General features: G+C 46.8%; 1 protein-coding gene across 3 annotated transcripts in view; it reads left to right on the forward strand.

The window, feature by feature from the left end:
* Nucleotides 1–15,969, forward strand: part of ADAMTS18 (ADAM metallopeptidase with thrombospondin type 1 motif 18) — a 141,321-nt gene that overhangs the window by 113,840 nt on the left and 11,512 nt on the right. For all 3 annotated transcript variants that reach the window (XM_055145562.1, XM_055145564.1, XM_055145565.1), the window contains 2 exons: nt 9,371–9,512; nt 12,587–12,713. In XM_055145562.1, the coding sequence (XP_055001537.1) occupies nt 9,371–9,512; nt 12,587–12,713 (269 nt within the window). The remainder of the gene's footprint in view (nt 1–9,370; nt 9,513–12,586; nt 12,714–15,969) is intronic.

The raw sequence follows: 15,969 nt of genomic DNA on the forward strand, positions 1-15,969 counted from the left end.
TGGGAGTATCTCCTGTCAGACGCCTTCACTCACACGTCATCGCCAGCAGGACACCTGTCCGTGGGCTGCGAGCTTCAAAACCAACAAGCAGGCGGCAGCAGAGACCCTGGACTGATGCTGTCCGTCCCCAGGGCGCCCAGAGGCCAGCGGTGTGCAGTGAAGTAGGAATCCTCCCCCACAGAACCCAGTGATGCCGCATCTCTAGGATGACCCAGCCCGTACCCCCAAAACACAATCCCTCATGTATGTGATGATCCAGCCCGTACCCCAAATCACAATCATTCATCTATGCAATGATCTAGCCTGTATCCAGAATCACGATGCCTCATCTTACGTGATAATCCAAGTATGTACCCTCCCAGGGGCCCCATCGAGAAAGCCTATGGTATTCCCATGGTTGAAATGGGGGAAACTAGCTCACAGCATCTTACAGGAGAGATGGGTAGAAGAGATGGAAAAGCTCATGTCGGAGCCAAGAGATGGGACAGTTCTGATGGCTCGGGATGGGAGATGTGTGCTGAAAGTAGACGAAGGACCAAGCAGGAGGACCTCTCAGTATCTGTATTGCAAACCATAATGCCCCAAAGTAGAGAGAGAGTAAAAAGGAAGGTGCCGGCTATAAAGGCAGGAGTGGGGTGCGGGTGGCAGGAGGGATATAGGGGACATTGGTGGTGGAAATTGTGCATTGGTGGAGGAATGGATGTTTGATCATTGTATGACTGGAACTCAATCATGAGAGCTTTGTAACTGAATCTCATGGTGATTTGTTTAAAAAACAAAAGAAAAAGAAATAGGCCCCTCTCCCCGCCCTGACGAGGCCCTAAGTTGCTGCCCACAAACGGCTCCTGGCTCCTGAACGGCCAATATCCCAGAGGCACACAAACCAGTCTCGGAACCCAGTGGCTTTTGGTAGAAATGCATCTGGACTAAGCGTTAAACAGCGGTTCCATGCCATCCTGGATGGGGAAAAGTGTCTGTCCCTTCCGCCTTTTTTCCCCAGCGGCACAGTTGCCGCCACCTTTTCAGACCCTATTGGACAGCCAGGTATGAGACTGCAGTGATGTGACACTCGGGGCCTTACAGGATGGGGGGTTGGAACCGGCCCTTCTCCCTGCCCCAACAAGGCCCCACGAGCGGCTCCTGGCTCCTGGGTGGCTGTGATCCCAGAGGCACAAAAACCAATCTCAAAAACCCAGAGGTTTTTGACAGAAATCCCTCCAGACTTATTACTAAAATATCAGAAATCCAAAATTGCACAGCTGCTTTGCGGCCGCGTGACATCATATGCTCTTCATAATCCGCAACAGAAAGCAAAGCAATAGAAAGCAAGTCATTAGATAATTTGATGCCTTTTCGGCAGTTCTGATTGTTGGGGAAAATTCCAAATAATAATGGTGGGTCTTTTGTCGAAATATTGAGTGTGATCGACGTGGAGAGAGAGTAAAGTGGAAATCATCTGCCATACAGGCAGGGGGAGGGGTGGGATGGGGGGTAAACTGGGGTTCTTGATGGTGGAAAATGTGCACTGGTGAAGGGACGGGTGTTTGATCATTGTATGACCGAAACTTAAACTGGAAAGCTTTGTAACTGTTCTCACGGTGATTCAAAAAATAAAAATAAAAAAGGAGAGATAGAATAGTGGTTAGGGTACATGGCGAGCGGGCACCTCACCTGGGTTTGATTCCCAGCATCACACAATCCCCAGAATGTTGCTGGGTGCAGCCCCAGGGCTCCCCTGCCTGCCAGGATGGCCTCAGTTATCCCCAGCACTGGAGCAGCTCTGGAGGACCCCATCCTCAGATCCTTGCATGAAATGCAGGCCTGGTTAGCCTAAAACCGCTGGGAGACCTGGAACCCCCTGAGCACTGCTTGGAAGCCCCTCTCACCTCCCACACCTACACACACCTACACACACACACACACACACACACACACAAACACACACACACACTTTAAGGCTGCAGCAGCAGGCGAGCTAGTTACCCAAGCTTAGTTTCTCTGTGCTCCGTGTAATCGTGGTGTTCCCAGTGGAAACAGAACAACCCCCCCCCCACACACACACACACATGCCGCTAAGGACAGTTGGTAGAGTCCCGCTCCACATCTGTGGTTTTCCAAGTTAAGAAGCTGTAAATTTTATAACTCTGCACCCTGCGGTCAAAGCTGCCGAGTGTCGTGTTTGAAAGCAGGTGGTTGGTGTGTTAAAGGTAGACATTAAACAGTTCAGCCGAGGACCTGCAAGCACTTAAGGAGGTTGCCTGCCAGCTGTAAATTAGAGACCCAATGCCAGTTGGCTGGAAAATCCTCTGGACTAAATCCAGTTAAGTAGACGGAATCGCTGGCGGTCTTTCCAAATCTGTGCGTTTCACAGCCCGGCCACACAGCCTGCTGTGCAGCATGGGGTGGCAGGAGTGAGGGCGAGACTGCAGCCCTACTGGGTGCAGATAGCTCTCCCCGGGCCCGGAAGGAGGCTCTGGAGAATGTTCTCAGGTAGTGAGTGATGGGAGTTGTGTGGTCCTGCTAGGTGCTATTCCACGGGTGTTCCTCTGGCAGTCGGAAACAGACGAGGTAGTGACCGGCTCACAGCACACTCCCTGACAAGGCTGCTGACCAGCTGCAAGCTGGACAGACAGTGGTGACATTAAAGGTCATGGTCCCACTTACATTCCTGCCAGGACATTGAGTTGCCACGCTGTGAGATCAAGTTTAGTCTAAACAAGTCTGTCCACTCTGGGGCCAGCATCTCCGGCTCCAAAGAGCCGGTGAAGTCATTGCCAAACTGCCGGCTAATTTCGAATTTGGGGTGTTTCACCATCGTGTTCTACAGCCACGCTCCGGGAAAGAAAGCCTGGTTCTGAGGCCGGCTTTCCCCAGGGGTCCACAGAGCAGCCCAGAGCTTGGTGGCTGTAAGACTGGGTCACACCTCTTGAACTTTATTTTGTTTCAAGCAAGGGTCCATGCACCATGCATATTCATTTTGTATTATGCCCCACAAATTACAGTCTTGGGAATTATTTTTTGAATCACTGTGAGATACACAGTTACAAAGCTATAAATGTTGGGTGTCAATCATACGATGATCTAACACCCATCCTTCGGCCAGTGCACACTTCCCACCACCAATATTCCCAGTTTCCCTCCTGGCTGCCTCTATGGCAGGCTCTCTCTCTCTCTCTCTCTCTCTCTCTCTCTCTCTCTCTCTTCTCTCTTTTGTCTTCTCTCTTCTCTCTCTCCCCTCTCTCTCTCTTCTTTCTCCTGCAAACTGTGGGTTGCAACACAGATATTTTCAGCATGCAGGTTTTATTCACAGTGATCATTTTCAACTATCTTTGTCATAGTGGTCCCTTCTCTATCCCAACTGCCTTCTCTCTCCCACCACTTGAGGCAGGCTTCCAACTGGGAACCAATCCTCCTGGCCCTTGTTTCTACTGTCCTTTGGGTTTATATTTTCATATCCCACAAATGAGTGAAATTAGTCAGAGGAGAGGGACATACATACAATAGAATTATTGCACTCATTTGTGGGATTAAAAAAAAAGAACTAGACCTTTATTTTTAAGAACAAGGAAAGAAAGGGCCCAGAGAGAGTGTCTGAGCCAGGCAGACAGAATGTTTCCAAAGGACTATTTGCAAACGTCATATAGTAAGAGATGGGATTCCCGCTGAGTATTCTGTTCTTGGTCACTTTTCTCCTCAATACAAGATAAAGAAGGAGTCAGAGAATACCTTACTTATCATTGAAAAGCAAATAAGATGTTGTCATTGGCAAATGCTTATCTTTTATATATTTGGTCTTGGTGTCTATTTGTTTGAATAATTACTATCTTTAGAGGCCTTTATGAGCTAATGTTAAAATAAATCCCTAAGTCAGCTTTCTGCTGGTTTATACAAACACTGTCTTTCAGTCTGCACTGTGACATGTAGAGCTCTGCATGTGAATTTATAGCTGTGTAGATTTTATAGTCAAACCTTGAGTCATTTGTTTTTTTTTTAAAGTGGAGACTCTAATTAGTGTTCATTGAATGCATTAACATGTTTAACAAACAAAACATAAACAATATGATTCTGTATGCCTTTGGCTGCAAGACTATTAGTAATACAACAATTCCCAGCTACTATGTATTTTATGAGTTAGTAATTCGAACTTGCATAATCCTGTGAGCTTTTATGGTGGACCGGTGAGGTATTTCTCCTCTGGCTTTGACTGGATCAGTAAACTTCTTATGATCTTGATAATAGGAGATGGATTAGTTGCTTTCATGCTAGTAAACATTCTGTTCAGGGCTGTTTTTACTTTAAGCTCAAAAATCCTACTTTTCAGAGACTCTTCACATATTCTCGTTGATGAGGGGAGTGGGGAGGGGAGCTCAGTTGCGTTTGTCCCTTGGGGGCAAATAGAAATCCTCAAAGTCAACTTGAATTCTCTCTTGTCAGGTCCTGACTCCAGGGCTCTGACCATTCGCCACGTGCTGCTTTGGGCTCTCGCCAAATCTCGCGTGATTCTTTCTGCTGCTGCCGTTTCCTGTATCAGTCTATGGCACTTTGGTTTAACCTCCTAAGCTGGGTTCAGACAGCCCAGGGATCACTCCTGGCTATACTCAGCCAATTGAGCTGGGCTCAGTGCAAGGGCTCCCCCCTCCAGCCCCCCCCATGCCCCCCAGATCCACACCAGCCACGCTTAGGAGGTCAGGTGCTGCAAGGCGTCCTTCTTCCTGTGCTTATTTCATAGCCCCCATCACTCTGTCACTACCTGTAAGCCAGTCCCATCCCTACACCAGGGCACGTGGCATTTGCTTGTCCCCCGAGGGTGATGAGAGTTTAGCCCAGGCAAGCAGCTGGCACGATAGACAAAGTACAACAGGATCGGGTCAGAGACCTTGAAGGCCAGCACGTTTTTCTGACTGAGGAGGTGTGGGGTGTGATCCAGGGGGCAGGCAGACTACTTCCAGCTCTGAATTGCCGTTTCCTTTCATTTTCTCTCCCTTTATACATTGGTTCGTCATTGGGATACAAGACAATGGATTTCAGGGTGTCATTAATGCCTCTGTATGTGTTAAGTGTTAAGGTCTCTCCTTTCCCACCTCCAACAAAGATGCTCCCAACCCACTCCTCCAATGCCATCACCTGCCCTCTTTCTTTCCTCTCATAATCTCCACAGTTTTCACCAAGTGCGAGTTAGTTTTGTTGCTTCCTGAAAGTTCATTTTCTTTCCTTCATTTAGGTTCTGAGAGAAGCCATCTGGGAATTGTCTTTGCTGTTCATGGTCTATCCCTTTTGTCCCCACAATTTCCCAAAGTCACAGTTTCACCGTTTCAACGGCAAAGTAGTATTCCTCTGAGTCTGTCTACCACAGTTTCTTTATCCAGTTATCTGGGGATAGGCATTTAGATAGACTCCGTGTCTTGGTCGTTGTGAATAATGCCACAAGGGACAGAAAGAGGCATAATGTCCTTGTGAGTTGGTGCTTCTGTATTCATCAGATTAGCGCCTAGGAGTGCAATGATTGGATCATAGGGAATTTCCGTTTTTTTTAAGAGGAGTCCCCATATCGTTTTCGCCCACTTACATTCCTACCAGGACATTGAGTTGCCACGCTGTGAGATCAACCTTTTGAGAGAGGGGAAGGAAAATCCTGAGTTCAGCCTTTGACTTCTTAGAGTCCCAGCAGGCAGCTGGAGAGTGAAACAGGAAGATAACGAGTGTAGGGCTTCCCCCTTGGACCATCCAGCCCCAAGGCTACTGTCCACTCTGCACCCAGGGTCCAGTTCCAATTTCAATTCACTGTAACGTGCTGATCTTCAGTCAGATATGTTCTATATGGTGCCCACATAGAACAGTAGGATTCGATTAAGTCTCCCTTGCAGGAAGTTGTATTGAAAAACATGGAGACAGGATCCCCTTCCCATGTGGGTTACTCTTAAAGCCACGGGAGCACAGGAGCTCGCCTAGCGGGGCCAGGCCTAGAGGGCCAGGGAAAGTCAAGAGGCAGAAGGTCACTTTGACTAATCAGGACATCGGCAGGATTCAGCCACAGAGACTCGGCATGAAGGTGGGTGGGGCAGGAGAAGAGCTAAGCTGGGTGTTGGTAAAGGAAATCAGGAAGGAAGTGAACCCTGTGCCCAGGCTGGTGGAGTAAGATGGAACGCTCAACTACTGGGCATGACAAGGCATGCTTGAACACCCAGTTTAGAGGGACACTTGCTAGAGAAGGAGCACGGAGGAGGGGGATGGATGTGGGAGTAGTGTTTGGAGTTAAAGGCGACTCAGAGAGATGTTGGTTCAAGGGAATCAGGGACACAGGACTGATGAGTCAGCACTGTCAGTGCAGACACATGCTAATGAAGAAACTTCCTGCAGACATGGGGGAACCTTGACCTCCCCATGGTCTTGTTTATTTGGGGGTATTTTTCTTAGTTTGTTTGATTGTGGGGGCACACCCTACATTGTTCAGGGTTTACCCCTGGCTCTGCTCTCAGGGATCACTCCTGGCAGGTGTAGGGAACCATGTGGAACAATGAGGATCAAACGTGGGTCGGCCACATGCAAGGCAAGCGCCCTACCTGTGTACTATCTCTCCAGCCTCTCCAGCCCCTTCAATGTTTGTTTGTGTGTTGTTGTTGGTTTTTTATTGGATAACACTTTGATCTTCAAACTCTCCCCCCTCCCCTGCCCAGTGCCTCCCTGCTGTTCAGAAACAGCATTTTAAAATGTCTTACAGGAAAACCACATACCATGTATGGCTTTGGTTCTCCAAACTGGCTGTAAAAGTGAAAGAATATATTTTAAATGCCCGTTGAAAATTGGTTAAGCTGCTCAAATCTCCAGAACATAAGTCCTGGGAGCCCCCGAAACAAGAACTCCTGTTACATTTTTTTACTTGGGAGGTTTTGACCTTTGCATTCAGGATCTGTTTTCTTAAAGGCACTTGAATTTAAGGTCTCCTTTGCATGGTGCCAAGAGAGTGGCCCTCGGAAGACAGAGGCAGGGATTTCTGCCCCACCCCTCATGCCTTGCACCCTTACTTGTGCGGGCAATTGGCTCATTGTCTTCCTGTCAGGCCATGGCACGCTCTAACTTTACACCCTTCAGGAGTCTTTTAGCCTTGCAGTTATATGCATTATTTTTCTCCTCTCTAGGTCTCCTCTCACCTTGGCACCAAAAGTGCCATCTAATGCATCGCGTTGACAATATGCCTGCTCTCCGCCAAAGGGGAGGAAATTAGGTTGAACTCATGGCCAGCGTAAGGATTAGCACCTGTGTGTGGTATGAGGGTGCATCTAACTCCTTTCGTAAAGCATGATTGCTTCCTCTGAAGGAAAATCTCAATAGAGGGGGCTGGAGTGATAGCACAGCAGGTAGGGTGTTTGCCTTGCACACGGCCCACCAGGGTTTGATTCCCAGCATCCCATATGGTCCTCTGAGCACCGCCAGGGCTAATTCCTGAGGGAAGAGCCAGGACTGACCCAAAAAGCAAAAAAAAAAAAAAAAAAAAGAAAAAAAAAACTCAGCAGAAAAATCCCACACAAGCAAAACATGTTGCTTACTCAAAATGTAGGAACTAATTGTCGTTGACATGTGATTCCAAGAAGAGTAACGGGACTCGGCAGTAAAAATGAGAAACCTAAAGTCATGATTGGAGATGTTTTAATAAGGAAAGCAAAGGCAAAATAAGATGTTAAGACCCAGGAGAAATATGAGGCCTCAATTTTTGAAAGGTTTTCACTGGAAACTATGGAGTCTTTTCCATGCCACGGGACTGCCCACGTCAAGTGGGCCATGAGGATGATGCAGCCTTTCTGTTAACATTTTGGTTGTTTCTGGGAGACCCCAGGGTTTATTTTGCTCTATAGCCATCCCATAGTATCTGGAGAGAAAACCCACATATTCCCAAAGCCATTTTAAGCAAAATTTCTGTGGTGGGGTCCTAAGGAATTTAGGGGAAAGCTGGAGGTCCCCAAATTGAATAATTGCCACACCCCAACATTAAATTAGGGAGATCCCACCAGACAGAGAGTGAAGGGTGCTTATTTTAAACTGAAAATATCCTTCACTTCTGCCCAGTTTTGGTGGTAAAAAAAAATCCACTAGACTCCTAGGGTGGGAGAGAACCAGATATTTATATTCACGCTTTGAGCTTGAAAAGAAAAAAGAAAAACAGAGGAATCTTTAAGCGGGGAAGGAAAAAAAGACATCAGCCAGAAAGGCAAATACTGTTTGCCAGAACCCAAAACAAACATTTTGTTGGAGGTCCTAAATTCTATTTTAAGCTCATCTGCTAGTCACCTGTGCAATCTTGCGCAAGTTCTTTCTTCTCTGGTTTTATATTTTCTCAATGAAAAACGCAGGCAGCTCCATTAGAGAGTCATTAGGGGGGATATTAAGAGATAATTCATGGAAATGGCCCCGCAGGGCACCTGGGACATGCCAGTAAATGATGGATCCGAGTTTTGTCGTTCAGTCCTGGAGCCTCCGCCTTCTCCTGAGTCCCTGTTCTTTCAAGGGCAATCCTTATCCCTACATCTGCTACCAAAACCTTCCTTTGGATCCTGATTCACATCTTTTCTACCGAGGATGCGTTCTCTTTGGAAACTGCATACTCGGAGTTTCAACTGGATGATAGGAAAATCTGAGTGGTGTGTGAGAAAGCTTCTGGAGGGTCTCCTGCGGCCCCTGCTGCTGGCTCCCAGGATTATGTCTTGATTCAGGTGAAATCATCGATGCTCGTAGGGGGATGCCGTTTCAAATACTGTCAGTTAGGCACATGCGCCAAGCTTGGCTTATAGTTAGGGGTGAAGACTGAGTACTCATTAAAACACTCTTGGGCTGGTATTTGCCTCGTTTGATGGCCAGTTTGGTGCCCTGGCACGGCATATGGTTCCCCCAAGCACCACTCCTGAGCACAGAGGCAGGAATAGCCCTGGAGCACTGTTGGGTGTGTCCATTCCCCACCCCGCCGCGCCTGCTCCCCCATAAATAGAAGAGCCTTTTCCTCTTCTAGAGGGTCCCCAAACTTATTTGACCTACTTCTCCCCATTCAGGAAAATAATCATTCTGTGAACCTTCTTTAAGTGAATGAATGAAAAACACCCCGCCCCCACAAGTTGTAACCACGGGCACCGCTGCCCCCTGGATCATTCAGCGAGCCCTGGGGTGGGAGCGGGGCGGGGCTGGAGCTCCCATGCTGGGGAGCACCGACCTGAATTTCACTGATATGGACAGAGACACTCAGCCATGGAAAACATGGGGGCAAAGGTGTGAGCCCAGCTTAAAGCCAGACGGTCCCTTAAACATCTCTAAGTGCCCGCAAGGGTTCTGGAAGGCGGCATCTGACCTGTTGTCTTGCTCTCTGATTTGTGTCTTACCCGGGCAGATTCTGATGCAAGGCAAAAACCCGGGGATAGCCTGGAAATACGCGCTCCCCAAGGTCGCCAATGGAACCCCACCCACCTCGGAGAAACACGTGCACTCGTGGCGCACCTCGCGGGCCGACTGCTCTGTCTCCTGCGGAGGAGGTAGTCCCCTCGCCCTCCTCGCCGGGTCACACACAGTGCGTGGGCACACGTGCTGCAGATGCTCCCCGGGATGTGGTTTGGTTCACACACACACACACACACACACACACACACACACACACACATACATGCACACAAGTGCAGATCTTCCCCATTATATGATTTGGTTCTCACACACTGTAGGTTTTCCCCAAATGGTAATTTGGTTCACACACACCACTGCAGATTCTACCCATGATTTGGTTCACACACACACACACACACACACACACACACACACACACACACCACTGCAGATTCTACCCATGATTTGGTTCACACACACACACACACACACACACACACCACTGCAGATTCTACCCATGATTTGGTTCACACACACACACACACACACACACCACTGCAGATTCTACCCATGATTTGGTTCACACACACACACATACACACACACACACCACTGCAGATTCTACCCATGATTTGGTACACACACACACACACACACACACACACCACTGCAGATTCTACCCATGATTTGGTTCACACACACACACACACACACACACACACACCACTGCAGATTCTACCCATGATTTGGTTCACACACACACACACACACACACACCACTGCAGATTCTACCCATGATTTGGTTCACACACACACACACACACACACATACCACTGCAGATTCTACCCATGATTTGGTTCACACACACACACATACACACACACACAGAAGATTCTCCCCCATTATATGGTTTATACACATACATGCTTGGATTCTTTCCATGGTCTGGTTTACACACACACAAAAAAAAAAGAGAGAGAGATTATTCTCTGGTTTCTACACACACACACACACACACACACACACACACACAGAGACTATTTTCTCCATGCTCTGGTTTCTACACACAAACACATACACACACACATTGTACCACATTGCACACTTTGCCCCATGGTATGGTTTAAATAAGCAGCAGAAAGAGCTGTCTTCTGTGGGCAGTGTCTCTGTGAAAAGCAAATATTATTGTGTTCCTTGTGGCTTTTCCTATGTAGAAAGGAACCGATTCTTAGAAAACTCCACCACCGTCGGGACTCAGAGGTTCGATGTCTGAAACTTAGAGGGGGAAATCGAAAACATGTTTAGATTTACTTATAAACAGAAGGCTATGTGCTAATGTCTGCCTGGTTCCCCTTCCAGCTCGAGGTTTCTCTCCATCCTGACTTTCCTGGGGTGACAACACCCCCCTACTCCACCTCCCACCCGGAGGCCATATCAGGGCGGGATTGAGACCAGAGTAAACCAGCTTAAGCTTTAAAATCCCGGATGTTGACCCTAGCGAGGAAGTGATACAGCAACCATCTCTCGGCCAACAGGAGTTTTGTATACGCACCCAAGTTCCTGTGTGGGAGAGTCGCTCTTGCTCACACGCGTCCCTCGGGGAAAATAAAGTCTCTTCATAGGTTTGTGAAGCCAGTGGCCCTGAGGGACCAGAGCAGCTGGCGGTGGGGCATCTCAGTCCATCATCTCACCAGGCAGACTGAGGCATCAGGGTCAGAGATAGAAAAACTACAGAAAGTGTAGAACTCTTCTGGCCAGTGAGGCCTGCTGTTCAGTCTTCAGGGTGATTTACCACACTGGAGGAAATACTTAAAAACCGAACCAAACCCAGGGGCCTGAGTGATAGTACCGTGGGGAGGGCATTTGCCTTGCAATCCAGGTTCAATCCCCAGCATCACATCTGGTCCCCCGAGTGCCACCAGGAGTGATTCCTGAGCACCAAGCTAGAGCACCTCGGGGTGTGGCCCCCCAAAAAGCAAATATATTAAATACTCTTATTGAAAGTGGTTTTGAATTCTGACTGGGAAGTTAACAAAATATTTCTATTTGCTTTAGTCTGTGGGTGTTCAAGGCTTGAAACTCTCTGGCCGATATCATCTCAGTTTCCTTATACAAGCATAAAAACACGTATTTTTCACTTACCCAGATGATTGCCACAAGTATCATTCTGTATTTTTTTTCCCAGAACAGAAACCATGATCTAGACCAGAGATTTCCAAACATATTTACTCGTCTGTCACCTTTTCAGAAACACAGTCTCTCTCAGCGCCCCTTGAGAAATCTACATTCTCTAAATGAATCAACAAAATCTCCTTCTCATTGTACCCAGGGCGACTACTCACCCCCAAAATTCCAGCCCCTCCACCTCAGTGGGGTATGTGTGTATTGGGGATGGTCACCCACTTTGAGAAGTAGTGATCTCCACATCCTTTACATCAATTCTGTAGCTTCTCACTCCATCTCAGAGTGTGAGCGACCCCATTGTTACACACCAGCTGTTCGCCTGCAGCCCCTTAGCATGGCACCCAACTCCCAGTGTGGTTTTGAGAAATACCTCAAGAGCAACCCTCATCCATCCAGTCACTGCTGCGGTATTAATGATACCATTTAGCATCCTCAGATCAGAATCTTAAGAACATCTTAAGGAAAAGTACCATGGAAACATAGACAATTCCAAAGAAGGCAGCATTTCTATTGGGCGGATTGGAGTTGGGGGGAGATCTCAGATTAAGTCATTAATAAAATAATGTCTGGAGCTTACAAGCAAGGCAGAGGAAGTTCATTCCCATACAACCAGGATGCAAGCCAGGAGGAATGAACCTGGGAGAGCCACTTGGCATTTCTCTACATGAATCCTCTGATGGAAAGAAATGGTTGCTGCGTAGAAATGCTAAATTTGCCCATTTTCATACCCCGTTCACCACTGGATTTTTCTTCTGTGTTTACAGCATGAGTTAAAGCTTGTGGGATGTTTCCCCTTTATGGTCACTCCATTTTCAAAAGATGGTATTTATCGTTCTGTGGTTCTAGGATCCACAGCCATCTTTAAAAGAAACTTCACGTTGAAAATATTCAAATAGAAAAACTCTTCTCTTGGTGGGGGGCTGTGGGGGGTGGGTTTTGTTCAGGTTAGTTGCAGATTTTATCTCAAGGAAGTGTGTTGATCAGCAACTGAATTGGGGAGTGAAATAGACTCAGTTCTTGGTAATTTCTGACTTTTTTTTTTAGGTTACATAAGCATAAAGGCCATTTGCTTGCGAGATCAAAAGATTCCAGTCAATTCCTCATTCTGCAATCCCAGAACCAAGCCGGCTACTGAACCTAAAATCTGCAATTCTTTCTCCTGTCCTGCCTAGTAAGTTCTGTGGAAGTGTCTTTCTGGCTATGTCTGAACATCTGCGCCTTGATTTTCGGTATGAGGTCCTTAAAGCAAACTCACTGTCCTGGCCTCTGCTTAAAGGTGGTATCAAGGGGCTGGGGCGATAGCACAGCAGGGAAGCTGTTTGCCTTGCACGCGGCCAACCCGGGTTCGAATCCCAGCATCCTATATGGTTCCCTGAGCATAGCCAGGAGTAATTCCTGAGTGCAGGGCCAGGAGTAACCTCTGTGCATCGCCGGGTGTGACCCAAAAAAGAAAAAAAAAAAAGGAGAAAGGTGGTATCAAGACAGGTAAGATGGCCCCACTTAATATCCCGTTCCCAAAGAAGGGAACAAAAGTATCTTCACCTGGAGGCTGAAATATAAATCTCCAAGAATAAAGGATGCTTTAGACATTTCTGTGACTGGCTTTGCACACAAATGGGAATAAAAAAGGCATCAAGGTGTCTCAAATATTTTTTGCATAGAAATCCTTCTTCTCTAATTGAAATCAGATACTTAAACAACATTGGAATCCTCTATTAGTTCAATTTCTATGTGGTTGTGTGCTCACTGTTATATAATTGTCCAAAGAATTTTTTATTTTAATTTATGCTTCGTGCAGACCGCGAAACCCCAAATGCAAATTACACAGTAGCCAGAGACGAAACCGGGAGAGGCCAAGTGGTAACTGCACTTCTGACGATGGTGCATTGTGGGATGCTCAGTGAATTTGTTTCAGGATTGCCTTTAGCCACACTCTTGTTTGAACACTAATTTTAAATAACCCTCCCAGCCAAGTGGAGTCACTTCTGCTGTGACTTATCTTCTGCCAAGTGTGTGTGTATGGAATTGACAGAGTTTATTCTAAAGCCATGCTGTGTTCACAAGTGTTTCAGATCATCTTTAAGAAAATAGTGTTTGCATTGTGGTGATACAATTATGTCGCATGATCATTTCATATACCCATGGCCAGTTTTTCCTTGCAAAGAAAGCATTTGTCATCAGCATCATTTGGGACTTCAGTTGGCCGCCCATTACAAGTGCCCAGCCATCAACCTCATCTTTTCTCAGAATCTGGAACCAGGAGTATCCTAGAGGGAAGAAAGGGGGGATGTTCCTCTCACAGATTTTCCTCCCCCACTAAGAAATGGCTGGTTCTGAGAAGTGCCCCGTGGTCTGAGATGTGATTAGCAAGCGTTGTTACTGGCCTAGTGGAAGGTGTCCTGACTCCTCCTGGGTTCGATCACCCCTTCCATGGGCCTTGTGTCTCTGTTGTATCAGTACATTCAGGGATCATCAGATGCTTGAGTGGGAAGCTGATGTCTTCTGATTTGCAGCTTTCTGCCCATCCCACTTATGTCCTCCCTGCAAAGAAAGGGCCCATGTAGAGACCCAAGCAGAGGAAGACCATCGAGGTCCTACTGCCCCCAGAACTTTCCTGTTGACTCCATGGACCTAACATGTTCCTGTTTTCCAGGAGGACAGGCCCTCCCAGTGCAGAGCTGGAATGGGGAGTCAGTCGGGATCTTTCCCTCACTTCCTGTCTTAGTCCTTCCACGTTGCTAGCTTCTCTTTAAACCCTGGGACCACCCAGAGATCGGTCTCCCTCCCCTAGGAAGATGCTGGAAACAGGGCTTAGACCACCAGACAGACTGCCAAGGGCAAAGGCAATAGTGCAGAGAAATGAAGAAAATGCCATGAGCGGGGCACTGAAGTCTTCTGTACAATGTGTGGCGAAGAGTCTGGGCCCGAGTGGGGTGACAGGGAACACGCCTGGTGGCAGGTAAACCTGGGGAACCACCTGTCGTGCAAAACGTCTGTCTACGTTCTTCTTGCTGGGACTTTGATCACTCCAATTTGCAATGTCAGCGTCAGCCAAAACTCTGGCTTTGTCCAACCGTGATCCCCTTCTGACTGTGTCCCCTTCCTGTGCACTCCACCCCCAACCAGTAATCCTACCGGTTACCTTTCTAGCTTAGTGCTGTGTCCACCCCCCAATTTACAGAACCTTCACCTGAGGGCCTCTTGGAATGTGCTAGGAGCCCCCCTCTGAGAAACTCTGATGTGGAAGAAAGAAACTTGAATTTGTAGCTTAAAAATGCCATCTTCCTGGGAGAGGGTAGAGACCGATCGTTTCCTAAAGCCTTACATCTTCTTATAATCTACAAATGACTGCATAGTTACCGGGGCTTTATTTATTTGATCCTCTTCCTTTAATTAATGTGGATTATGCAATGTTTTATAATGGACTTGGTTCCAGCCCTCATGGGCTGAGTTCTGTAGACTAAAAAGCCTCTTTCTTTCTTACCTATTAGGTTTGTGGGTGGAAACCTGGGGTGGAACACAGAACTAGAAAAGAGAACAGAAATGTAAAGATAAAACAGAAAACATATTGGGTCTTAATACCGTCTCGTTTCTCACAGTGAAACTTAAGAATTTTACTCTAATTCAGATGTTTGCTAGTCATATCTGCTCTATCTAAGTACGTGAGGACTTAAGAATTTTGCTCCAGGGGCTGGAGCAATACTACAGCCAGTAGGTGTTTGCCTTGCATGTGGCCGACCCAGATTTGATCCCCAGCATCCCATGTGGTCCTCGGAGCATCACTTAGTGTGACCCAAAAATAAAAAAATAAAGTTATGAGACTATTATTTTTTTAAAAAAAGAATTTTTCTCAAATTCAGATGTTTGCCATTCATATCTGCTCTATGTATGTGAAGGCTTAAGAATTTTGTTCTAATTCAGATGTTTGACAGTCATATCTGCTCTATCTGTATATGTGAGGATTTATACATTTTGCCCTAATTCAGATTTTTGACATTCATATCTGCTCTATCTGTGTATGTGAGGATTTATGAATTTTGCTCTAATTCAGATGTTTGACAGTCATATCTGCTTTATCTCTGTGTGTGTGAGTCCTTCAGATAAGAGAGCTTTGGCTCATCAAAAGTAGCCGTTGAAAGTATTAGTCTCTTTAATTCAATTCAAATATATACCAAGTCTCAGATAGCTGTGGAGAAAAAGTGGTCTGGCAATCTTGGAATAAGGAACATGGGATTCTATCTCTAACCCATCATTATCTTTTATGACTAGTCAGAAGAGTCCGTGTCTGTACATGGGCATGCTTGGAGGGTGGCGTGGCTCTTCAGAAATATTCTCTGTGAGACCATGTCTGAATATTCTGTGTGCACATGCATGTTGACCCTCTTCCTTCTCACTGATCTATTACATTCTCTTAGCTGTTAGCCTCC

Source organism: Sorex araneus, chromosome 8 (assembly GCF_027595985.1).
Source record: "Sorex araneus isolate mSorAra2 chromosome 8, mSorAra2.pri, whole genome shotgun sequence".
Taxonomy (NCBI): domain Eukaryota; kingdom Metazoa; phylum Chordata; class Mammalia; order Eulipotyphla; family Soricidae; genus Sorex; species Sorex araneus.